This window comes from Dama dama, chromosome 30, assembly GCF_033118175.1.
Source record: "Dama dama isolate Ldn47 chromosome 30, ASM3311817v1, whole genome shotgun sequence".
Classification (NCBI taxonomy): Eukaryota; Metazoa; Chordata; class Mammalia; order Artiodactyla; family Cervidae; genus Dama; species Dama dama.
Window position 1 is genome coordinate 29,435,504 of NC_083710.1, and position 27,104 is coordinate 29,462,607.

The 27,104-nt window shown below is 37.7% G+C and overlaps 1 protein-coding gene across 1 annotated transcript in view; it reads right to left on the reverse strand.

Moving 5' to 3' along the window:
• Positions 1-27,104, reverse strand: part of NBEA (neurobeachin) — a 649,896-nt gene that overhangs the window by 112,366 nt on the left and 510,426 nt on the right. The window contains exons 41-43 of the mRNA XM_061133617.1: positions 13,438-13,555; positions 13,021-13,123; positions 5,965-6,080 (exon numbers count right to left, since the gene is read on the reverse strand). Coding sequence (XP_060989600.1) covers positions 5,965-6,080; positions 13,021-13,123; positions 13,438-13,555 — 337 coding nt within the window. The remainder of the gene's footprint in view (positions 1-5,964; positions 6,081-13,020; positions 13,124-13,437; positions 13,556-27,104) is intronic.

Here is a 27,104-nt window from a genome sequence, read left to right on the forward strand (position 1 = left end):
TTTTCCTGACTCTTGATATTAAGAGTAATTAAATGTTTAAAGAAGACTATGATAAAATATAAGCCAACCATTTGTTGCCTTTGGGTTACCCAGGAAATTAAATATAATTTGTCAATAAGAACACTGATAAATCTAAAGTTTCAATCAATTGACTTAAGTATTTATTGAACAATAACTATATCCCTAAAACTGTGCAATGAAACAACATGATTATTTAGTAGAACTATGTTAGTAAAAGTGGTCCTGGTACAGTTTAACATCTTTATAGTTCCCTTTATTCTAGGATCCTTTAGAGTCCTGCCTTTAAAGAACTGTGAAAAGTGTTCCATTAAGAAGAGATGAATGGATATACATGATATTCTGCACAATTCAGGAAAATAGGCAGTTCTAGCTGCTTCCTAATCAAGTACTCAATAGTGGCTTTGGTGAAGCTTCTTTATAAAAGCATCACTCAACTCTTTAATGCTGGTTCAGTTCAGTTCAATTGCATCCAACTCTTTGTGACCCCATGGACAGCAGCATGCCAGGCCTCCCTGTCCATCACCAAACCCCGGAGCTTGCTCAAAGCCATGTCCATCAAGTCAGTGATGCCATCCAACCATCTCATCCCCTCTCGTCCCCTCTTCCTGCCTTCAATCTTTCCCAGCATCAGGATCTTTTCTAACAAGTCAGTTCTTCGCATCAGTTGGCCAAAGTATTGGAGTTTTAGCTTCAGCATCAGTCCTTTCAATGAATATTCAGGACTGATTTCCTTTAGGATTAGATCCTTTAGGTTTGATCTCCTTGCAGTCCAAAGGACTATCGAGAATCTTCTCCAACACCACAGCTCAAAAGCATCAATTCTTCAGCTTAACTAATGCTGGTGCTCAATATAAACTGGCTCCTCTACTTAGAACTTCAAGACGACAGCAAAGGAAGAATTTTCAGGAATACATGCAGGGTGAGTACCTCTGCATGTATTTTATAACCTTTTCAGGTTGTCATTCTACTCTTATATGAAGGTTCATTTTATCTACATAATCATCTACATATGACAAAATCCTTAGAATTCAGTTAAAGCCCATCTTTTCTATGAGGCTTCCCTTGGTTAGACTAGGTTGTACTAATCTGTCACTTCTCTAAATTTTTATTACAGTTAGTGACACTTGACTGCATGCTTTCTTGTATGTTCTATATGCTTTCATATGTAAATCTTGTTTTGATAATTAGATCTTAAATGGTTAGACCAATCACGGTCAAACTTTAAGCATAAGAACCACCTAGAAGGCTCCCTGCAATGCAGAGTGCTGGGCCTCACTTCAAGTTTCTGACTTAGTTGGTTTGAGAAGGAATCTGAAAATTTGCGTCTCTAAGTCCCCAGGTTATACCAATACTGCTAGGCGGGGGAACTACTTTGTAAAGCAGTAATCTAGAGTATATTACAGTGACTTCTACTTTCTGTAATAATGACACTGTGCATTAAATTATTTACTTCTTCTCCCTGCCATACTTGTTACTACAACTGTAATCCAATTTTTGAGCCCATATTTTCTTTTTTCTTGGAATGACTTCTACTTTACTTTCTAGTGAATTCTTATTCCTTTTTCAATTTTCGACTTAAATGTTGCCTATGAGAGAAGCCTATGAAAAGATTACAAGAAACTTTTCCTGTAAGCATATTGCCTTCTGGATTTAAGACTTCAAATGAAAGTGAAAGTTGCGCCTGACTTTGCAACCAGAATACTGTAGTGGGTAGCTGTTCCCTTCTCCAGGGGATCTTCCCAACCCAGGGATCGAACCCAGGTCCCCCACAATGCAGGTGGATTCTTTACCAGTTGAGCCACCAGGGAAGCCTGAGAATGCTGGAGTGGCTAGCCTATCCCTTTCTCCAGCGGATCTTCCCAACCCAGGAATCAAACCAGGGTCTCCTACACTGCAGGTGGATTCTTTGGCTGAGCTACCAGGGAAGCCCAATAGCTTTGTATATTTTCTCATTATAATAATTACGACTTTTTGCTGGAATTGCTGGTGTACATGTCTGTTTTCCTGAGCATACCGTGACCCCTTCAAAGGCAGAAACCATGCAGGGCTCTCCTCTGAAGGGTTAGTGTGCCAAACACAGTGCATGCCACATAGTAGAAGCGTTCAGTAACTATTAAAATGATGAACAAGTCGGTTTCATATCTAGAGTCCTAAAGGCTCTCCTAATAGCTCTTCCTAACTTTAAGGGATCTGATTTCTGAATCATGTGAAATATAGCTATCAGTTTAATTTTCCCAAACTTTCATATTGCATTACCTTCTACTACAAAACTATACTGACTCCTAGATTCAGGCTCTTTATAGTCTGACTATAGTCTGGCTCTTAACCAACAGCTCCAGTAGTAGCCAAGCTGTGATACTCTTGTCTACTGAACACATAACACATATTCAACTGGCAGAAATTTGTAAAGCTCTGTTCTTTTTTTTTTTTTTCCTCCCCAAATACAGTCTTAAAATTCATCTGGTCTGCTTAGCTCTTGCACCATTCACTATTTACAGCACTTATTCAACACTTAACCATCAGCTGTCTTAGAATGCTCCCTTATGTATATTTCATTCACTCGACTAGTTGCAATGCTCTGATTCCTAAACGTAAATGTGAAGTCCCTCACTTGTGTTGGCCTTGTCACGACCCTATAGACTGTAGCCCACCAGGCTCCTCTGTCTGTGGGGATTCTCCAGGCAAGAATACTGGAGTGGGTAGCCATTTCCTTCTCCAGGGGATCTTCCCAACCCAGGGATTGAACCTGGGTCTCCCATATTGCAGGGAGAGTCTTCACCCGCTTTATACTTCTTTTTAGTCTATTGTCTACAATAGACAGACTTTAATGTTTAGTTATAATTGTATTAAGAAAAATACCCAATATGTTCTTTTAAAAAAACGCCTGTGGTCTATACATTTTTTATGTCACCAAATAAAATAGACCCCAGTTATTCAAAAGAAGTTAGGAAGACACTCAAATTCCCCTTACTCTCTGTGTGTCCTGGCTCAGAAACCCAAAGATTGTCCTCACCAGAAAGAAAAGCTCTGTCTATACTGCTCAGGGTGGGCTTCCCTGGCGGCTCAGACAGTGAAGAGTCTGCCTGCAGTGCAGGAGACCTGAGTTTGATCCTTGGGTTGGGAAGATTCCTTGGAGAAGGGAATGGCAACCCACCCCAGTATTCTTGTCTGGGAAATTCCACAGACAGAGGTGCCTGGCGGGCTAGAGTCCATGGGGTCACAAAGAGTTGGATACCACTGAGAGACTAACACCTTCACTTCATACTGGTCAGAGAAGCTTTTAGATCAGATCATATCTCTAGCAAGACTGCAATTTTTCTAGAGCTAGACAGAGAAACTGCCAGAAAGCAACAGGCATGAGGTAGGTGGTGGTTCCAGGTGGAACTGTGCACCACACTTTGGGAAATGCAGCTGACATGAGTAAAAGGCAGTGAGGAGGGAAGGAGACCAGACGTGTCCTTTAACACAACCAACCAGCTGACACTCCATCCAGAGGACAGGCAGACAGAATTCCATTTTAGAACAGCAAAACCTTCTAGGAAAAATGCTAGCTCCACTGGAAACTGAACTAGGAGTGAGGCATACCACCACGTCTTCCATTTTTAATTCCAAAAGCTCCATAAAGGTACCAGAATCAAGGGGAAAAAGTCATACACTTATCCATGACATATGATAGACCATGAGTCTTGACAGATCCTTGAAGGATAGATAATAGAAAAACTTAACACAGGGAATATGGAAGAATACTGCAGAAGAAAAAAAAAAAAGAGAACTTTATCCTGAAAAATCAGGTAAAGATCCATGTGAAAAGTGAAAGTCGCTCAGTCGTGTCCGACTCTTTGTGACACCATGGACTGTAGCCCAACAGGGTCCTCTGTCCATGGAATTCTCCCGGCAAGAGTACTGGAGTGGATTGCCATTTCCTTCGCAAGGGGATCTTCCTGACTCAGGGATCAAACCCGGGTCTCCTGCATTGCAGAGGATTCTTTTGAGCTACCAGGGAAGCCCCACAGATCCATGTAGCTGAAAACAATATACTGTATTAATGAGAAGATTTTAATAAAAAGTCAAAACCCTTCTTAATATGCAAAAATATATGGACTCCAAAAACAAGTGTTTCATAATAATACAGATTCTGGTAATAAATTATATTGACAAAGATAAGCAATGAATAAGAAGTAAATTGAGTGAAAGTTCTTATTTCGCATAGGACTGATTTAAAATGTTGATTCATTTTTTAGTTCAAAGGTAACAGAAATACATTTCAGAGAGTTTTTTAAAAAATGTAAACATATCAGTATCAATTCTCTAGGAGAAGTAGTAAGAAAAAGCTTATGTTCTAAATCTCTAAAAAAAGTAGGCAGAAATTTATTTAAATGGCCAAAGAGAAACAAAACAGTGGGGAAAGTAAGAAAATATTACAAGCAATAGTATAAGACAAGATGATATAAGACTAAACATATCAGTTGTTAAAACATATGCAAAGAAATATCAAACACGGCTACTAAAAGATTTAAAGTCTGAAATAAAGTTAAAACTTGAAATTTCACCTATGGGCTAAGACACAAGGTTGGCAGATTTGATATTCTATCCTTTTTCACTTTGGCAATGATACTTAGGTTACATCATGCTGTTTACCTAAATATACTAATGAAATTGGGTTCTTTACATTTCAGATGTTTAAGTTCATTCTACTCTCTGCATGTATATAATATGTATTAATTAAATAGTATAACATATTTCCTTTATTTTTGAGTAAGTAAATAGGTTTCTTAAAGATAAATACTTTGTATAGACTATTATGTGAATATATATAAACATGTCATGAAGATATATCTATATAATGGAGATGTGTGTATAAAGTATACAATAAAAATTAATATATATAATAAAATAGTTCTTTAGTTGTACCTCTAGCATCCTATTTAGCAAAGGCATCAATACTATAATATGTAGTAAATGATTAAAATGCAAAACCATTTTAAATAACTTTTTATCCCTTTATGTCAACAAATTGAGTTATTTTGTCTATTTAATACATATCTATATCATCCATATTTAATATAAGCCTATAGCATTCATATTCATACATACATAATAGATTATAAAAGAGCTATACTACACAGTTATCCTTTTAAGCAGTGATTCAGAGAACAGGGCTCTAGATCCATAGTTCTGAGCATTCATTCACAAAAAAATAATCATCATATACATATGTACTGCACAGTTATTTAAATTTATCTTATTGTAAAAAAGAAAGTTTTTGTTGAGCCTGATTTACAGAAGCAAACTCTTTGTAATTCAACATGAATAAGGGCTTTGGAGCCTAACTTAAGAAAAAAAGAAAGAGGTACTGAAATCTCATAGACATACTCAGCTACTGATGACCACTGATGTAGCAGAAAAATAAAACCACTACCCTCTCTTAATTTACAAGCATGGTATTGTTAAAGTTGATGGCAGTTACTCATCATTCAGAAATGCAATCTGATTTTATATTTTCATTTGAAGATTTTAAGGAAAAAAACACGTTGTAACCCAATCATGCCACAATCCAGGTGACATCTGTACTAGGCAGAATCCTGTTGTTATTCTCCTGTCTAGCTGCTACTGATGAGAATGACAAAGTAGTGAAATTACATTTTCCCATTATTATTTCCAGACACTCTCTGGCAATGGTTTGTTGACTCTAATAAACCGTCAGACAAAGCTGTCAGCAAAGCAAACGGCAGAAGTAAGGAAAAGCCCCTTCAACAATAAAATGCAACTAAACCTTAGTGCTAGCTTGTATAGTTTCTGATAGCAATTTAATGTGAATGCTTCAATATTTATTCTGATGCTGTATTTGAATTCCAAGGAGAACAATGTATTCCATCAAGTCACATTATCGAGGATTTTGATGAACATAAACATATTATGAGATTAAAGAATGAGATGTCTTACCTGCTATAGTATTAAGAAACATCAAATATTCGAAGTTTGAAATTTCCCTTCTTTGCCAGCGCTGAGTCATGTTGGAAGATTTATAAAGCTGTCGAGGAGTGGCCAGTGATATCCTCCTAGCAATTAAACAAATTATAACAATTTCTTTAAACTCATAACCTTTAAAAGTCCAATAATAACTAATATATGGATTTGATATAATTCGATGTATGATTTATCCTTCTTAGATAAATTACAAAATACATTTTAGTTGTAGAATTAGCAATATTTGAAAAAATCTATTACAGAGGAGATACATGTATTTACTTAGAATAAAGCAATATGAAAGCACCTATTTGTATAACATTGCTCCAAGTGGATATTTTACAAGTCAATAAGAACAAAAAAGGTTAAACTGTACTCAAAATAAGTCAAAGTCGCTTTTAAACAGCACAGCAAACCTACCCCATGCTCAGATACTAGGTAGATGGTAAGGTAGCAGCTTATAAGCATTTGACTCAAACCTCATGTAATAATGACCCCTCTGAACTTTCTAAGCCTGTCTCCCTACAGAGTGTGCACATGAGCACAGCCTCTAACCACATGACACATAATCTTCTAGAAGGTCAAAAGCAAGCAACTGAGAACTTTGAAAATATAGGAATATCTTTGAAAATATAGGAATAGAAGGAGGAACATAGGAATATCTTAAGAGACTAAGTCAGGAGAATTTGTGTAAATTACAAACCTTTGAAGGAACAATGTATTTCTCTAAAAGCTGACTGCTTTTGTCAAAGCATGATAAGGCTGAGTTTCTAAAACAATCTCCACTTAACAAAGAAGTTCCCAAACGTTTTGAATTTATGCCACCTTTAGCATGTCAGGAATTTTTTCATGGTGCCCCTAGCCCAAGAGAAACATCTAACAGTTCTCTTTATTGAGTAGTTATGTCTAAATAACTTAACACTTGAGCCATAACAACTTAGTAGCTGTCTGAGAATACAATATTCAAAAACTGAAAGAAAACTAGTATTTTATTTCCTTCTTAATAACCACAATTACTTACTAAAGGGGTGCAGTGAACACCTGTTGGGCACTGCACAGCTTCTTAAACCTGGGAATCATACCTGTCACTACCATTTCCATTTCCTGTCCCACATGAATTTTCATGGGGTGCCTGTTCTTTTCTTTAACCACAGCAACCCCTAAAAATTAGTTTCACAAAGCTAAGATGTCATCAAAAAGAATACAAGAATGCAGTGCCATCAAATGTTGAAGATTAGAACTAAATCGAACTGAGTTTGTGCAGCATTTGATAGATGCTGCTGTATTTCCCTAAAAAACCGTAAAATGCCCTGCAGTAGGCCTGAGAGTTCACGGTGACTTCCTAGGGCTCCATGGTGGGAGCTGCGGACCTAAGACTATCTTTATCTCCCATGTTTTATTACCATGTTTACATTCACATGAGATCTTAATAACCATGGCAAGAGCCAAGATATAATTTGCTGTTTAGTTGCTAAGTCATGTCCAACTTTTTGTGACCCCATGGACTGTAGTCAGCCAAGTTCTTCTGTACATGGGATTTCCCAGGCAAGAATACTGGAGTGTGTTGCCATTTCCTTCTCCAGGTGATCCTCCCAACCCAGGGACTGAACCTGTGTCTCCTGCATTGATAAGCGGATTCCTTACCACTGAGCCACCGGAGAAACTCAAGATATAAGGGTTGAAGAAAAGGAAGGAGGAAGGAAGAATGGGAATAAACTCGGTATGTCAAATTAAAATTTAAATTAAGAATTTAAAAAATAATTATGTCTAACTCAATGCTTAAAATGTTAACTTAATATTTTGTAGCAGCCTGGTCACATATTAACATTTTTGGGGCTTTCCTAGTTATATATACTTGAGATAATAGATCCTAAGGATTCTATAAGAACTATATAAGCCTAATTGCAATGGTAAGGGGAATATATATTTCATACTTAACTTAAATACTATATCTTAGTAAACTTTTCAATTAACTGGCAATATGATTTTCACAGGGCTACTAAAAGGGTTTCCAGATTTTAAGCCATTCTAGCACCACTATTCAAAAATTTTCTAGGCCAGATACTCTCACTTACACAATTATTTATGCTATAAATTTTAGCCTTGATTCTGGATTTGTCATAGCAACATGCTAAAATATTTTCTGAATTATCAATTAATAAACTATATTGACCCAATTTTTACTTGCCACTATTGTAATTATGTGCTTAGTTCAACTTTCACTGTATTACTATTTTAATCATATTCTTGCTAATCTGACTAAAATTCTAACCAGCATCATGCTTAGTCTGCTAAAAGCAATGTATAGAATAAAGTTGTAAATTCATTTGTCGACATTTTAAACCTAGAGAATTTAAGAAGAAAACTGCTGATATGGAAATAATTCTGAGCACCAAAAACACTCAAAAACCAAGACCAAACAAATTGTGATAAGGATAAATAATGGGACTAATGGGAGAAGGTTATCATGTCATTCTTAGAGTACGCAATTGTGAAGAAAAATACGGGCATACAAAATGAATTTAGAAAATCAGATTACTATTAGCAAGTTCATGGAAAGGACCAGTTTTTCCTCTTTACTGCTCTCTTTTCTACTATAAACTCACCGAGAGCAGGAACTATATTATACATACTGTTATGTCCTTAGCATTTAACAATACTTCAACTAGAGTGGGGTCTAAATAAGTATAAACCAAATGACTTGAGTTATTGGATTTCTATCCCCCCAAAAAATAATGGCTAAAGAGAGATGAAATTAAAAAAATTAAATAAACTCAATCATAAGAAGAAGCAAAATGGTAAACAGTAAATCAATAGGGTGATTAAAAATATCCTATAAAGATTTGGACATTTGAATGAGTATAGTTGGTACATATCTGGGCTACACAAAAATGCTTTTACAACTGGTGAATAAGAAGAAGATAAAACTGCCTTCTGGAAAAAAAATACTAAGTACTATAACAAATGGTGACCATTTAAAATCATTAACTCTATATACAACGAGGTATATTCTTAGTAAGTAACGAATCTAACTATACTCAAAATTTATTGATTATAATGACCGTCTGAATAGAAAATAGCAATACATTAACCAAACAATGACAATCAGTATGGAGTCTAGAAAACGGACAAATTCTTTGTCGGTATTTTTCTATCATTATGCATGGGGTAAGGGTATTGCTCTTTTGACCAATGTGGACCACTTTGATAGATGACACCAAATAGAAATTAAGAGTGGGTTATGATCTTGGACAAGACAAGTAACTTATCTAAACCAAAAACTTCCTATTGTAACATGGGGTAAGAACTCCATTAATGAACTTCCTTGTCCGTCTGGTGGTTAGGGCTGCATGCTGCTGCTTCAAGGGGCAACCATTTGGTTCCTGGTGGAGGGACTTAAGATCCCTCATGCCACATGGAACGGCAAAAAAAAAAAAAAAGAGAGAGAGAGAAAGAAAAAGATTTAAAAAAGAAATCCATTAAGAATCCACATGGTTTTAAGAATTAAGGGCTGAGTGCCCCTCTGCCACGTGAGGACACATGGACAGGATGACCATCAATGAACCTGGAGTTGGGCCCTCAGCTGACACCAAATCTGCTAGTGATCCTGGACTTTCTATCCTCCAGAATTGCCAGAAATAAATGTCTGCTGTTTACAAGCAAAAAACTAATGCTTATAAACACAAAATATAGTCCCTGGGACTTAGAAAGTGCTCAGCAAATGAGACATGCATGTAAACTAGAGGGGTGTTCATTAGGCTCTGCTCAGTTCAGTTCAGTCATATCCAACTCTTTGTGACCCCATGGAATGCAGCATGCCAGGCCTCCCCGTCCATCACCAACTCCTGGAGCTTGCTAAAACTCATACCCCTTGAGTCGGTGATGCCATCCAACCATCCCATCCTCTGTCGTCCCTTTCTCCTCCTGCCTTCAATCTTTCCCAGAATCATGGTCTTTTCTGCTAGCTTTATGGAAATATTCCTTTTGTTCTAAATCTTTGCAATGTGATCTCTTTGGTGGGCTTGCTCAAGAAGTGGCCTAAGTGATACGTGAAGTCGATTTTCTGGCAGTATACCTGCCTTTGAGTTTGATCATTTTTGTCTGTTTGCTTCTAAAGCAGTCTCCTTTGGGCTTAGTTTAGGGTATATTCCCTAGAGTTTGATAAACTCTTCTTTAAACTGACAAAACCTGATGTCAAAAAAAACAAAGTAAAGAATGGATCCCTTGGTGATTTTACCAAGATACTCTCAGCTGGAAGGCTTCTATTTGTAGGAGTCAGACATCATCCCTTCCGTTTGACAATTCTCTAAATATAATAGGATCTTACATATCACACACTCTTTGTAGGTGTCTGTGTGTATATTTATTTATCTACTCACCCAGCTACCTACCTGCTTACCTACCTACCATCTGTATCTATGTGTGCATGCCCACATGCATGTGTATAGTGTATATGTGTGTTCACAGTCCACAAAGTGCATTCATTTTATGGTCTCAGGACATTTGTTGAAAAATCTTTCACAAAATACTGTGCCCATTTTATAGTAGATGAGACTTCAGTCTTTTTGCTTAATGTTATCTGAGTTCCTACAATCAGATCAGACCCAATCATTGTTACCCAGCCAGTAAGTGGCAGGTCTGAGCCTAGATTCAATGTTCCTCCAACCTCCATCTGCTACCTCCAAGGCTAAATATCATAACAGAAAATAAACAAAACTGAACTTATGAGTATTTTATTGGGAAACAAATAATGAGTTGAGTCTCTGGGGGGAACACAAAGGGGGCAACAAAAAACTCTCTTAAGATAGAATTTCCAAAGTTACTAAACATATGTTTTGTTTCCAGTTTTCCCATCAAGAAGAATAGCATTCCAAAAATCTGAGTCTAAATGTGGCTGAACGAAAAATTATACTCATAAGAAATAAGGAATATAGTAAAAGAGTTTCTAGTTGTTTTAAATGATTTCAGGTCCTGACAAGTAGAAGAATACCGAAAGAAATCAGAAAACTCTATTGGTAATCTTTGAAGAATCATGGTCATTGAGAAATATGCCAGGAGGCAGATGGTTATTCTTTAAAAGGAAAAAGTTAGGCCTGTTTGTGAGTTCTTAAATTCAATTCCTGGAAAAATTCTTGACTTGATGATTAAACAATTTGTAGGTACTTGCGAAAGGAAGAAGTGATTTCTAAGAGTCAGCTTAGATTAAGAATAAGCCTTGCAAAATTAACTTCATCTTTTTTTTTTGCTAGATTAAATGCATTTTTCTTTTGACCTGTATTTTATGTAAGTACCTCGTTGTCTACTAATGTCTTAAGTGAATTTTGTTGTTCAAAATAGCAAATACCCTGAACATGTGCAAACATGTCTGTGAATTGGTTTTACACTATAAGCTTAATATGAGAATAGAGACTTTGTAATGTAGGGTAACTCTAGTTGAGTAGCACTTAAAAGCACCTTTGCAATTAGGCAGTGTGCTAGGTATTGTAGATTAAAAGATAAATGAGACACAGTTCCTGTCTTTTAAATGTCTGTAGCCTATTTAAGGGGAAGATGGACAAAGATTGGTTTTCCTTTCCATGCATGCAGTGCTCTGGAACAACTCCCAGGCACTTAACGATCTACACGGGAGACACTGTTGCTTGTCTGCCTGAAGCCGATTCTTCTCTTTCTTCCTTAACAACAGAAAGTGTATTTTTTTCAGGTAGGAAGTGGCAGGGAGTTCAGAGGTATATTTTTCCTTGACTTGTAAGGGATGATTTGGCTTCACGTTCAGTGTTCAGTGATTATTTTAGGGGCAGGAAGGTGACTCCATTCTGGCCAAAAGGACTTCTAAATGTACTCCATTCTAAAACATAGAATTTCAAGAAGTCTTTTGTGTCCTTCTCGTCCTTGAATGAAGTTGTATGAAGATGTGGTATTCAGAGCAGTAGTGGTTATTTTGGGAATATGAGGCCAACTTAGAGTCCTGACATTACTGAACCTCTGAGCCAACACTGGCAACTCCTTTTTTATGTTTTAAATTTTTATTTATACATTTATTTATTTTTGGCTATACCGGGGCTCCTTTGTTGCTTTTCTCCTGTTGTGTGTGGGGACTACTCTCCAGACGTGGTGTGTGGGCTTCTCCCTGCGGCGGCTTCTCTCATGGCAGAGCACAGGCTCTAGGCACGCAGACTTCAGTGGGTGCAGCACACAGGCTCAGCAGTTACGGCTCACAGGCTTCAGAGCACGGGCTCAGCAGTCATCGTGCATGGGCTTAGTCGCTCCACGGCACGTGGGGTCTTCCTGGACCAGGGGCTGAATTTGTGTCTTCTACATTGGCAGGTGGATTCATTACCACTGAGTCACCAGGGGAGGCCCTGGCAACTTCTTTTTAATTCCACCTCTTTCATAAAACAAAACCCCCACAACCAAAACCCTATTGGTTAAGCCACTTTTAGTCATTCAGTTACTCGCAGCCAAAACCAACTAATTGATATTAGTGACACACATAATTACTGACCATGTTTTCTACACAGAGTAGTATCTTTGACTAAGTAAGATTTCAAAATAATGCATTTAAAATACAAAGATGAAAGATTCAGGAAATGATTATAACCACACCATAATGAATGACTATTAATCTCAATAAACCCTACGAGTTTTATTACTGTAATGAAGAAGTCTTTTTACACAACACTTATAAAAAACTATATGTTATGACACAACAATTAATCACAAACATCATGAGGCTTTTGGTATGTCTTTCATAAAATCTTCAGCAAAAATGGTCTTAACATGCTTATTAGAAGATGCAATCAACTTTCTTACTTTGTCATTTAAATAAAATTATGTTAAATAAAATTATTCCCTATTCTGTCATTCTTAAAATAGCTGTTTTCATAACCTCTTTCCCTACAAATGACCTGCAGAGGAAGACAATTCCTTGGTATTCAAAATAATTACAATGGCATAACTCTATTCAGATTTTTGTTGTATTGAGATGGAAATATGTTAGCAAACCATAGGTAATGTGTAATATGATATAATTACCTGGCTTGTGGCAAACCATAGCTGGTCCCTACTCCAACCCGAGGCAAGCTATAGACGACTTTTTTTACTGTTGCTTGATCAGGGAAATTAAACATAACTGAAGCTGTGGCAAGAAGAAAAAACATGATTTAGAAAACCACAGGAGAGCTAACCATCAATTTCAGAAATCATTTTTCAAGTGCCTTTCATGATTTATTTGTAAAGGTAATGAATCTTCATGGAAATTAGATTTTCTTGTAAGTTTATCCTAGGATTAACATTTTCAAACAAATACATTCTTTTTTAATTTTTATTTTTGCATTAGCAGCAGCATATCAAAGAAAGAAATACAATGCAAAAGATCAAGTCAGTATCACATCATGTCAATCATTAACATTCAGCAGCACATTTTCTTTCAAGATATTTAAGGAGACTTACTTCGGTTTGCCATAAACACTTCCAAAGCAGTATTTTGTAGAAGATAACGTCTTGAAAATACAGCTCGTATCTCGCTGAACATCCATTTTCCATGAAGTCCTTCAGTGTATGCAAGGACCTAAAATAAGCAGTTTGAAGGGAATTGTCGGTCAGTGGAATGTGTGTCTCAGACTCAGTCTTACAATACCTTAGACAGTGCTGTATAAAAATCAGTAAATTAGGGGTTATCTTCCTGAATTCATGATGTATCACAATACTGTCAATCATTTGATTCTGTATATTTACAAAATTTCTACCTTTCTCAATTTTTGTACCTGGCTCATGTAGAAATGAAGGAACAAAGGAACAGAAAAGTTGTAAGTTCAAGGTGACCCTGTGACAAAACAGAAAATGTGTTATGCCTTGGTGGTCTTACATATGACTGGGTAGACCAGGTGGCTGGATATATATGGCTGGTGCTTTTCTGATGTCATTTTCCCTCCTTCTTCCTTGCTTAATGGAAGACCATTTAGTCCTCAAAGTGGTCAACACCAAGCAAGGGTTCATGATTGGTCTGAGCCTGAGGTCAATGAACATTTCTGGTAAAAGGTGAAATAGTAAAAATTTTTAGGACTTGCAGGCCCCCTGTCCTTCTCATAACTATTCAACTTTGCCACTGTGATATGAAAGCAGTCCCAGACAATGTGTAAGTAGATGGGCATGACTCTGTTCCAATAAAATTTTATTTGCAACAATGGCCTGAATTTGTTCCTGAGGCCAGAATTTGTCTGACCTTTGATCTAAGATAGTGATGATAAAGTCATTCTTTGCTTTCCCCAAATTCCCTTGCAACTATAAGTAAGGAAATGTGACCCAGAACTGGCTAATGAGAATGAAACCAGTCATTTGGGGATGTTCCAGAAAAGCTGATAAAAGGAGTCATATGTAGCTGGCACACTTCTGTCTCCTCCTTTCTTGAATGGAGATGTAACGGCAGAAACTGTAGAAGCAATTGTGTAGCCATTAGAGGAAGGCCAAGGGAATCCCAGCAAAGGTTGACCCTAATAGTAAGTTGCTTAGTATTGCTAATAGTATTGCTAATACTAATTCTCAGCAACTATCCATATGTGGACTTTTTGCTTCATGATACAGATAAATTCACATTTGATTATTCTGCTGCAGTCAAATCTGCAATAAACACATTTTTGGAGATAACAGAGAGAGAGAAGGACAGGAAAGTCTGGCATGCTGCAGTCCATGGGGTCACAAAGAGTCAGAATAACAACAAAATGAGTATAATCTCAGAAACAAGAAGAGATCTTTCCATGAAAGCTATAATGGCACCTTTATACTAAAAGTGGTATGCCGGGAGGATGGGTGATTTTATGTATTTGCAACTGTGCTGCTAAGTATGGTTACATCTTCATTTTACACACTTTCATCAGCCTTTTTGGAGAAGGAAATGGCAACCCACTCCAGTATTCTTGCCTGGAGAATCCCACGGACAAAGGAGCCTGGTGGGCTACAGTCCATGGGGTCGCAAAGAGTCGGACACGACTGAGCGAGTAACACACACACATATTATATATTAGACTTTATATATATGAGTGTGTGTATATGCATGCACACATTAATATTTGTATTTTTCTCTTTGAGAACCATGATTTAATACATATTTGACCAAGTATTCTTTTCCATTAATCATAGTGTCAGTTTATTTTATTGAATACCTTTAGCAGGCAGGTGGCTCACACACATAGAAGTTGCTTTGACTCTAAGTGCTTCATGTAAAACTGTCTTACCAACTGTGCCAGTTATTCAATGATTGGCTCTTGGCTCTGGAGTCATACTTAATTGCTTATCATGTGAAAATGAATCCATGCCCTTAATTTTTTTTTTTTTGATATGCATCCTCATTGAATTATCATTTTATTTTTATTTTTTAATTTTTTTTTATTAATTGGAGGCTAATTACTTCACAACATTTCAGTGGGTTTTGTCATACATTGATATGAATCAGCCATAGATTTACACGTATTCCCCATCCCGATCCCCCCTCCCACCCCCCTCTCCACCTGATTCCTCTGGGTCTTCCCAGTGCACCAGGCCCGAGCACTTGTCTCAGGCATCCCACCTGGGCTGGTGATCTGTTTCACCATAGATAGTATACATGCTGTTCTTTTGAAATATCCCACCCTCACATTCTCCCACAGAGTTCAAAAGTCTGTTCTGTACTTCTGTGTCTCTTTTTCTGTTTTGCATATAGGGTTATCATTACCATCTTTCTAAATTCCATATATATGTGTTAGTATGCTGTAATGATCTTTATCTTTCTGGCTTACTTCACTCTGTATAATGGGCTCCATGCCCTTAATTTTTCCCTTGGTAGCTGGGAGCATGCTGAGGTCCATCAGGAAAGGACTCTGAAGAGACGATGCAGAGGCAAGGGGTCTTTCTTCCCCATTCTGTGTGTTCACCTGGCAGGTCTCTGCCGAGCGTGGACTTCTCCAGGGCCCGGCTCCTGCAGTGTGTGATGGCCGACAGGACCTGGTGACTAGAAGTTTTCTCCAGTACTTCAGTGCTTCAGGCACTTTTATAGCAATGTGCTCTGATGAGAACCCTCCTATAAGGAGCTTCACCAATCCCTAGAGGGTGGTTTTCTGGAAAGTTCCAAAAGACAGAGCACCAAGCTCCCCCAGTAGGGCACCAGAGTGACTCTGTACCATGAAGGGTGCTATTAGCCATGCTGCTGCTGCTGCTAAGTCACATCAGTCGTGTCCAACTCTGTGCGACCCCACAAATGGCAGCCCACCCAGGCTCCTGTGTCCCTGGGATTCTCCAGGCAAGCACACTGGAGTGGGTTGTCATTTCCTTCTCCAATACATACATGCCCTCCCTACCTAAGTCAGGGGCCCCTGCTTGGGTTCAATATCAGCTCAAAATACAGTGGCTGCTCCTCATGTATTCTGTTCCTATGTTCTTCAGAGTTCTTTTTATTTCTTACTAACTTGTTTCTCCAAAATTCTACTAGAGTTTATATTGTAATTATTTCTATGTTATAGTGTTTATAAATTATAACACTTTCCCTGTTCAAATTGCTATATGGCTTCTTTCTCTTGATTGGTTACAAATTGATATAGGAACTCAATCAGTTCTCCTCCAGGCTGGGACCACAACAGTCCTCAGGGCCCCTCAGGAACCCTTGGGAGCAAGAAAAAGGAAACTGAGATAATCAGAGGAACTCAATAAAGCCTGGAGGTGAAGAGTAAAAGGAGACAGAATAAAATTAAATTATTTTGCTAGCAAGTAATAAACAGCTTGGGCTTCCATGGAGGCTTAGCGGAAAAGAATGTGCCTACCAATGTAGCAGTTGTGGGTTCGGTCCCCGGGTTGGGAAGATCCCCTGGAGAAGGAAATGGCACCCATTCTAGTATTCTTCCCTGGAAAATTCCATGGACAGAGGAGACTGGCAGGCTACAGTCCACGGGGTCACAAAGAGTTGGATATGACTGAGCAACTAAATTAACATCAACAACCATGAACAGCTCAGGAGGCAAATTCCAAAAGATAGATCCAAAGTTCCAAGCTGTTTTGAACAAGGACAGCAGCATCTGAATGAGCGGTACATTCCCCATTCAGAGAAGCCAAGGAAAAGAAAATTCTCCTTTACAATCACTGACATTATAGTAAGGGGCTGATAAAAGACAGTGCTCTGAGGCATTCATAATTTCCTGCCAGAAAACTCAAGAGAGCTAACAGTCCTTTTCTTTTTTTTTTAAGCATGCCACCTCCTACTTTCTCGTTTCCTTCCAGATTGATTATGGAATGAAACTCTCCTAATTTAATTAAAGCTTCTCTTTTAAGTATCCTTTCTTGTGAACTGCCTTTCCTGGCATCCAGCTTAAGAGTTATCATGTACTAACCTCCAGTATCTCTTCTATGACATCATTTTGTTTCAGTTCTGTGCATGGAACTTATTTATTTATTTGTTTGCTTTTTGTCGGTCCCCTCCCTGTGATGTGAAAGTTCCATGACAACAAGGTCCTCAGTCATCTTATTTACTGCTCAATACACAGAGCCTAAAGCAATGCCTCGAACATATGTGCTCCATATACATTCGTTTATTGACTAAATCACCAAGAGAAACAGAGATAATACATATGGGGGGGGGTGGTTACAAAGAGATCTTACAAAGTATGTGCATCTTTGACTCCTTTGCTGAATTGTAAAGAGCTTTCCAGTTTCACCTTCAGACTTTGCATGTTTATTATCCTAATGCTGAAGCCCGCCAGAAGTCTCTCCTGACTTGAGACTTAATCAAGATCTAAACAAAGCAATCTAAACAGAATAACTGTTTTATATTTTCTAGCAGTTTAATTTGCACTCACAAGGAACTCTAGATTGGGTTATGTGCTGTGCTGTGCTCAGTCATTAAGTCATGTCTGATTCTTCGTGATCCTGTGGACTGTAGCCCACTGGGCTCCTTGGTCCATGGGATTTCCCAGGCAAGAATACCAGAAAGGATTGCCATTTCCTCCTCCAGAGGATCTTCCCAATCCAGGGATCGAATCTGCATCTCCTATACTGGCAGGCAGATTCTTTATCATGGAGTCACTAGGGTAGACTGGGTTATACCATATCTTGAAAGGTCTGTCTCCATAAAAAAGGACTCCTTCATTCTAGAGGGGCTATGGAAGGTCTTTTAGGCTAAGGCATTTTAGTTGATAGACTTAATGTCTCTCACTTAAGAAAATATATACTGAGGTGTGTCACTGAATATCATTTGACACCCCTGTTAAACATCGGTTTCATCTCTGTTAAGTAATTAGACATTTTTTCTTGGTAGTGAAATTACTGCAGATAGGATGGAAAATAAAATATTTAAAGAAATGACGAGCTGTTGAGATAAACCACTAGCATTCAAATAACTTCACTGATCGCCATGATCGCCTGGGACTATACCCCAGGCCCCTTTCCTCTCCTCTGCTCAGATGCCAAGAGAAAGCCCTGAAACAGAGCATGAGGGTAACTAGAGAGAGTTTACTGACACACTCAGGGGGCTCATGGAGGCCAAAGGAGAACGCTGTGACACTGGAGGCAGAGAGACTAGTTAGCATGCTACTTTGGGCATGTGATGAGTTTAACCAATTTGTATATGCTTCAAAAGGGCAAAAGAGTATCATTTATAGTTGATTAAGTACTGAGTTTATGGTATGTTTCTATAAAATTCTGGGCATCAAGCCTAGGTCTGAAATATGATTTGATGCTATAAAATCGCCTGTATTTTATTTATACTTCCACTAGTTACATAGTGTTCTGTAAGTTTTAGGCTGTTCTATAATAATGCTTTAAGTTACTTTTTCACTTAGTCCAAGATATTTTTCTAAACCATAGAAGTACTTTCATCTAGACTTGAGGTTTGTGGTTTTGTTTTCTTTCTTAAGTCAACCTTTCCATATCATCTGATTTGTGCTTCCCAGGCTGTCCAAATTATTTAATATACTATGAAACCAATCAACAAATGCTGAACTAGTCTACCCAGTTTCATTTTCTGAAAAGTTGAATAAAGAATTTTTATTACAGCATATGGACAAAGGAGCCTGGTGGGTTAGTCTGTGGGGTCGCAAAGAGTCGGACACGACTTAGCACCACACACACAGGTCATAAACGGGAAAATTAAAGCATCTTGATCACAAATTTTATGAAACTTTTGTGATTTTCTTAAGTGACCACTGACCTGCTTTGAACTAAGGGCTTAATACCCAAAAACAGTGAAGGGAGAGAGAGATCACACTGGTTTTATGCCCTGAGGTCTGCCCCACTCACTTAGGAACCGAAGCACACAGGACGCAATCTAAGACAAGTGTAATAGAGACCCCTTGTAAACCACTTCACCCAAATGTGTGCTTAACACATATTATTTGATGACTGTGTTGAAGAAAAATAGGGTTGCTGTGCACTCATGTGTATCAGACATGCATATCTGTCAGAAACATGGGTATGGCTGTCAAATCGGTTTCATCTTTTTTTCCTTTAAAGGCAGTTAATATTGTGTAACCTAAAAGTACTTGTTTTGTGATAGCTTTGGCGATCTCAAATTGTCTGACTGCATCTATAAGAACAAATATTTGGATATGAAAAAACTAAATTTTGCTTCAAGCTGTATTTTCTGTTAAGAATTGATGAGGATGATGCAAAGGGCTGGCGAGACATGCCCTGTTCAGTGTTCATCAGGTCATCATATCCAACAGACACTTGCAGCTTGAACAGCTTAATTAAAGGGCTGTTAGTGCAACGGAAAACTGTAATTCCCATTACTTTTGTAATTCTGTACAAATTATCAATGATTCTGGATGTAACAAATATATTCAGGATGGAATAGTACAAGAGTAGTTTTAGGTTTGCATTCATACATGGTCTTTTCCTTTTTGCCAGATGAATAAAGAGGATTCTAAGGCCCAGAAGAAAACCAGAACCACAAAGTAGAAGCAGCTCAGGTTCTAAATTGACCACACGGAAGATCGTTTCTGACTGGCAGTCAAGGTCATGGAACATGAGATGAGGAAGTAGGAAGCAGCAAAAACGGCCAAATGTTTGGAACTGCCTTCTTCCAGTTCTCACTGCATGTCGTGGTGATACCATTTCTTCACCAAAGGCATAGAGAGAATAAGATGTAACTAATTAGAAGTGTATGGAAAAGAGAAAATAGCAACACAATGGACTATCCTCTTCTAATTGGGCAGTGAATGGCTTTCAAGAGGTCAGTTACGGACGTATGCACAAGTTAAAAGTGAGCTTTCAGATCCTTACCTTCTTAAAATCTATCTGCCTGAGGATGAATATGTGAGAGAAATACATGTTGTCTTTCCCACCTTTCTTTTCTCACTGCCATTCTCCAATTACAAAATGGGAGGGGGGGCTCTCTATGATGTATCATCTGGGATACAAAATCTGTTGAGGGGGTAGGAGCCTCAAATAAGGGACAATTCCAAATACTGAAGGAAGTGTTGGAAAGTGTATGTCCTCAATGACTAGATTTGAAAAAATCTTTTTCAAGTTAAATGGTTTCCTAATTCTTTACTTTCAAAGAGCTGAAGTTGGATCTAATTGGGTTGATAGTTGGAAGATAATTAAAGATAATTTTTGATGATAGATCCACTAGGTGATTTTTAGCATACAACTTAAAAGTGGCACAAAAAGCTATATAAATGTTGCTGGAATAAAATGTCAATATCCTTCTATTTACTTACTTTAAAATTGTGAACAGGATTTTTCAACAGAATTACAAAAAAGAAAGTTAAAAACTATAAGAGGTATCATTCACACTGGTCAGAATGCCTACCATCAAAAAGTCTATAAATAATAAATGGTGGGGAGGGTGCAGAGAAAAAGGAATCTTCCTACACTGTTGGTGGTAATATAAATTAGTATAGCCTTTATGGAAAGCAGTATGGTGGTAATAAAAGCTACAAACAGTTACCATGTGATCTAGCAATTCTACTCCTGGGCATATAGCTGGAGAAAACTATAACTCAAAAAGATACACGCATCCAGTGTCTCTACAGCGCCATTTATAATAGCCAAGACATGGAAGCAACCTAAATGTCCATCAACAGATGACTGGATAAAGAAGATGTGGCTTAAATACACAATGAAATATTCAGTTCAACTCAGTTCAGTTCAGTCGCTCAGTTGTGTCTGACTCTTTGTGACCCCATGAATCATAGCACGCCAGGCCTCTCTGTCTATCACCAACTCCTGGAACTTGCTCAAACTCATGTCCATCAAGTCGGTGATGCCATCTAGCCATCTCATCCTCTGTTGTCCCCTTCTCCTCCTGCCCCCAATCCCTCCCAGCATCATGGTCTTTTCCAATGAGTCAACTCTTTGCATTAGGTGGCCAAAGTATTGGAGTTTCAGCTTCAGTATCAGTCCTTCTAATGAAATATTACTCAGCCACAAAAAAGAATAAAATCATGACATTTATAGCAACAAGAAATTATCATACTAAGTGAAGGAAACCAGAGAAAACAAGTATCAGATGATATAGTCTGTATGTGGAACTGAATAAAAGAATGATAAAAATGAACTCATTTTCAAACAGAAATAGACTCAGACATAGAAAACAAACATGATTACCAAAGGGGAAAGGGCGGGAAGGGATAAATTAGGAGTTTAGGATGAACGCTTGTACACTGCTATATATAAAATAGATAACCAACAAGGACCTACTGTATAGCACAGGGAACTATACTCAATATAGTTGTAATAACCTATATTGGAAAAGAGTCTGAAAAACAATATACATCTGAATCACTTTGCTGTATATCTGAAACTACCACAATATTATAAATTGACTATATTTCAATTTTTAAAGTTAGGAGTAGCTTTAATATTGATCTCTGTATTGTTCTAGCAATAAATAATATTCCTATGTAGATATACTAACCATCTCATTGAGATGAATTTCCAGTAGCATTTTAACTTTTTATGTTTTATAATTATTTTTCAAAGCTCACAATATATTTATGCTCTATGGTTATAAGCGGATAATATTTCTAAAAACAATTTGTTTCAGAATAAAAGTGTTAAACACTTAAAATTTTATGGTCTTAGGAATTTAAAACATTAAAATTTTAATTCATTGGTGTATATGCTTTCGGTAGATTAGTAGAATATAATGATCAATATATGACTTTCAAGCACAAAATAGTTTTAGAATAGCTAAGTATGGAGGAGGGATCAAATGGAAATATTTGTTAAGTAAGAAAGAGGAGTTACATAAAATGCCCACTTGAAAAAAGATTATTTGTACATTTTAAAATGGATGTTGATGATAACCAAATCATTATTTCTTTGGATATATTTGACTCTATTGGGCATATCTGAAAAGTGATTAAGAATTTTTTTAATAAAATATCAATATGTAGAACATGCTGGATACCACATCTTTAAAAAAGGTTAAACTTATGAAAAGTATGAAATGTTAACATGTGTAATATGTAAATTGTTTTATACATGTGTAACGTGGTATAAAAGTCTTTTACAGGGTGGGTTAAAAAAATGTTAGAGGACAATTACAATGGACCCACACTATACAATAATGAAAACCACAAATATCTCATGGAAAAGTCTCACTTCACCCTTTTATCCAATTAATAATGAATAAAGTCATCAAAATAAAACTGTCAGGGGTAGGCACTGTAATCAGTAAAATCTAATAGGACCAAAAAATGATCACTGAGTCAAATCTTTTCATTAAAATTTAGATGGAAAATAATTAGTCTGAATGAAAATAAATAATTCATGTAATATAAAGTTGAAAATGGAAAAAGCTGAAAATGGTTTAACTGTGAAGTAAATGAAAATGATCAAGAAATTAGGCTAGCAAAAAGACAGTTTCCAGGAAACACATTTTCAATGAAAATTTTATTATACTATATTGTTATACTTCTGAGGTTAAATATTCATAAGCACAGTCATTATCCCTATACGGGTTAAAATTACAGGATCAAAATATCATATACCTGAGAAAAATTTAGGCAGCTCATCTATACTGAGTTTTTTCTTTAGTTTTATTTGGCCATGCAGTGCAATATGCGGGATCCTACTTCCCCAACCAGGGATGGAACCCATGCCCCTCACAGTGGAAGTGTAGTCCCAACCACTGGACCACTGGAAGGCAGGGAAATCTCTAGAGGGCTTTTTATTTAGCATTTTGCTCTAATTCATCACTTTATGTACCTGCCTCTCCTACATTTAAAGCCTTCCTAGGGTCCACTCTCTTACAAGCTGTGAGACCTCAGGCAAGTTAGTTCATTTTTAATTCTTCAGCTTCCATATCATAAGATGGAGGAAATGACAGTACCTAAACTCATAGGGTAGCTGAATGAATTCTGAATTAGTTCTTTTTAAAAAACGCTTAGTACAGTTCCCAGCACACAGGAAGTGCTTAACAAACGTTCGCCTTCTACTCTAATGCATGTGCATTATGTGTATGTGTACAGACACACACACACACATGCACTGAGCACATCTCTGGTTTAACCTTCAATAATGACACTGCAAGTGAGACAGTAGAAAACTTGGACCATAGTATATGACCTTTAAAACTAACAGCCGTAACTATTGTTTCCTTAGTGGCAGTTTGCATTCTAGAGGTTTTCCAAAATCACAACTATTTGGGACCTGAGCTACCACATCGTTAGCAGTGATAACTCTAGGAAGTGAAAGTGAAAGTCGCTCAGTAGTGCCTGACTCTTTGTGATGCCATGGACTGTCCATGGAATTCTCCAGGCCAGAATACTGAAGTGAGTAGCCTTTCCCTTCTCCAGGGGATCTTCCCAACCCAGGGATCGAACCCAGGGCCTCCACATTGCAGGGGGATTCTTTATCAGTTCCAGGGAAACCCAAGAACACTGGAGTGGGTAGCCTATCCCTTCTCCAGGGGATTTTCCCCTGACCCAGGAATTGAAGCCAGGTCTCCCACATTGCAGGCGGATTCTTTACCAACAGAGCTATAGTGTCTTCTCTAATTAAGCCAGCTCTTGCTCTTTTCATGATTTATCAATTGATTTTTTAGTGACTCTTATTTAACAAATATTTATTGATTGACCATCACCAGCCAATAGCGAATGAGAGGCAGAGTCCCTGTTCAAAGAGGTCATAGACTCATGGGGACTCTCCAACAATGGGGAAGGTGTGAGCAGAAGCAGGGAAGGAAGAGGGTCTCAAGGAGAAGGAACAGGTAAATACAGTGCCTTGGGGAATGGGTTCAGGCAGTCTGAAATACATATGTCAAGAGGAGAGAGGTGAAAAATAATGTAAAAATTATGAAAGGTGTGTAGGGAACCAGGATGTGGGGGCTAGATCACGTAACTCATGTTAAAGAGTTTGGACTTTTGATCTGAGAGCAATGATAAGCCCCCTTTGTTAAACAGAGGTGAGATGATTAAATTCAAACTTTAGAAATCACTGCTGTGACTACAGTTTAGAGGCTGTTTTGACTGGTTAAGGACAATGCTATTCTAATAAACTATGCAAACATTATTTTATACTCATTAGTAGAAAGCCACTCTTTCCAAAAGGTAGATTTGTACCACTCTAATCATCTCCCTCACACTATGGGAAGTGCTTTTAAAATGATCTGTTATGTAACATACATCCCTGCAACTGCAGAGTTCATAAGAGTAGAGACTAGGTTGTATTCCTTATAGAATCAGTACATGAAAGGAACTCAATCAATTTTGTTGAATAAAATATTGTAAAATTTAATTTACAAACAAACTCTGATTTGCAGTTGGAGTCCTCTGTGCCTCCTTCATCTTCAAAGGTATGTAACTCTCAAAATTAGGGTAAAACTCTCAAAATTAAAAAAAATTATATTGGCAAGGTTGCTTCATTTTTGTCCTACTCATGAATGTCCCCATATGTAAGTATTATATATTTGGCTGTGTTTCATTTTCTCAAATTTGCAAACTCTGAAATCTTGTATTTGTCCCTCTGCTGTAATTTTACAAAGGGAAGGGCCAGGAGATGGAGAACTCTACAGTATTAGAAGGAAACTATTTTCTAGTTTCTAGTACTCACTTTCATTTCTACACTGAGCATATTAACTTCCCTGGTGTTACTCTGTATAGTGACAATTTTTAAAGCATTCATGCTTATATATCTCCAAATAATCCTATCGGGTTATTTGGGTTTCTGGGTTAGTGGGTTTCCTTTGAATCAAACTGTTAACAGGGTATGATTCTGTATATACTATAAACTGTCAGCACAAACTGTTTTTCTCTTTTTGGAAATATTTCTTATTAAAGTTTTTAGATATAGTCAGAAATGATACAAGATTAGATGGGAGAGCTGCAGTAATTATTGTTGTAGACGTAATTAAGGAGAAACTGCTTTTGACTTAAAGATCTAATCAGGGTAAAGAGAGAACTATTTGAAAACATTTTAACATTTTTTTTATTTTCCACTTTTTCTTTTACAAATTTAAAACAAAAATTTAATTATATATTTCTCATTTAGTGAGAAATGCATAATGAAAAGAGGTGTTTTTTTTAAAGTTTAAAGGTAAAACCGTTCTTTTTTCTCTAGTTGATGTTTATTTATGTTATCCTGAAAACAAAACAAAACTGCATGCAATACAGATACTCGTGCACTTTTCAGTTCATACCATGAGATCTTCAAACACTGGAAAAGAAATCTGGATCCCAGCACATCATGAAAATCCTAACAGAGTTTAAAAAGCATATGTGCGTATGGGGAAGAAAAAAAAGTGTATGTGCGTATGGTAGATATGCAGGTATTTAAGAAGTGGTAACTGCCTGTACTGATAGTTGTATAAACCCCATAGTAAGCTACAAGGGGCATTACACCGGGCTCCTACTAACCACCTTGATTGCTTTCCGCTCCCAAATGTGCCATCTCCGGTCACGCTTCTGCACCCTTGCACATGGTGTTTCTTCAGCCTGGCAGATCCCTCCCTAGTCTGTTCTTCTGATGAACTCCTATTGATGCCTGAGCTCGAAGAGCCCGCTGTTCCCTCTGAGAGCCCTCTACCCAACTGTGACATTCACCAAATCATCATTATCATGGTTGGTTTACTCGCTGGTGTCTCTTGCAAACCTGTAAACCCACTGATGGCCGGAATTCTCAATGCATTTGTGCGATTTTCACATGTAGCTCAAGGCTCAGCACGGAGCACTCATTTAATAGTGGTGATTAGTTATGAATGCCTTTATTGATCTACATTTAGTAATACTCATACACAGAAAAGTTACTAATTTATTTGGCCTATATTAATTAAAAGTTATCACATTAAGATAGTTCAGAGTTGATTCCCAATTTATTATGTACCAGACAGAGCATGAAAGGTATCCTCTCCTGATAAGTTCCTTTTCACCATGTTGGTTACCTGATCCTACCACTCTGGCCTTGGTGAACTGAACCAGGATTGTCACCTAATATTAAAGTAGATACCATGACTTCCCTGGTGGTCCAGCGGCTAAAACTCTTGAGCTCCCAATGCAGGGGGCCCGGGTTTGATCGCTGGTCAGGGAACTAGATACTTCACGCTACAACTAAAGAACCTGCATCCTGCAACCAAGATCAAAGATCCTGTGTGTGGCGACTAAGACCCAGTGTGCATGCATGAATGCTGGCTGGCTGACCTATCAGATAATCCTTTTTAATGATTTCAATGTGAGATATTCAGAGATAACTCTAGCAGGAGGGTAGGAAGAAGCCAAAAGATGGAGAAGGCAGTCATCAGAAATCGTAAGGCGGCAGGAATTCTGAAGAAGCAGAAGCCAAGACATGAAGAGATGAGCCTAGTCGTGGATGCAACCATCTCCTGCTCCAAACACACCTGGGACCACTTTGCTCTCCTGGCTCCAGTCCCACTGACTGTTTCCCAGTCCTGGGTCCACACCGTGTCGTTTCCTGTCACAGGGCCAATGCACATATTCTTCCCTGTCTGGAAACAGCTCCCCTCCCGCATCTGTCTACTTTAGTTCTACTCACCCTTGAACTCTCTTGACTTCTTATTTTCTCAACTGACCTCTCCTGCTGTGCAAAATCACCCATTACACACTCTCATAGCACTGCATGTGAGAGACATTCTCTTCAAAGTGTCATTTCGCAAATCTATTATGTAATTTATTAATATAATTGCCCGCCCCCCTCCA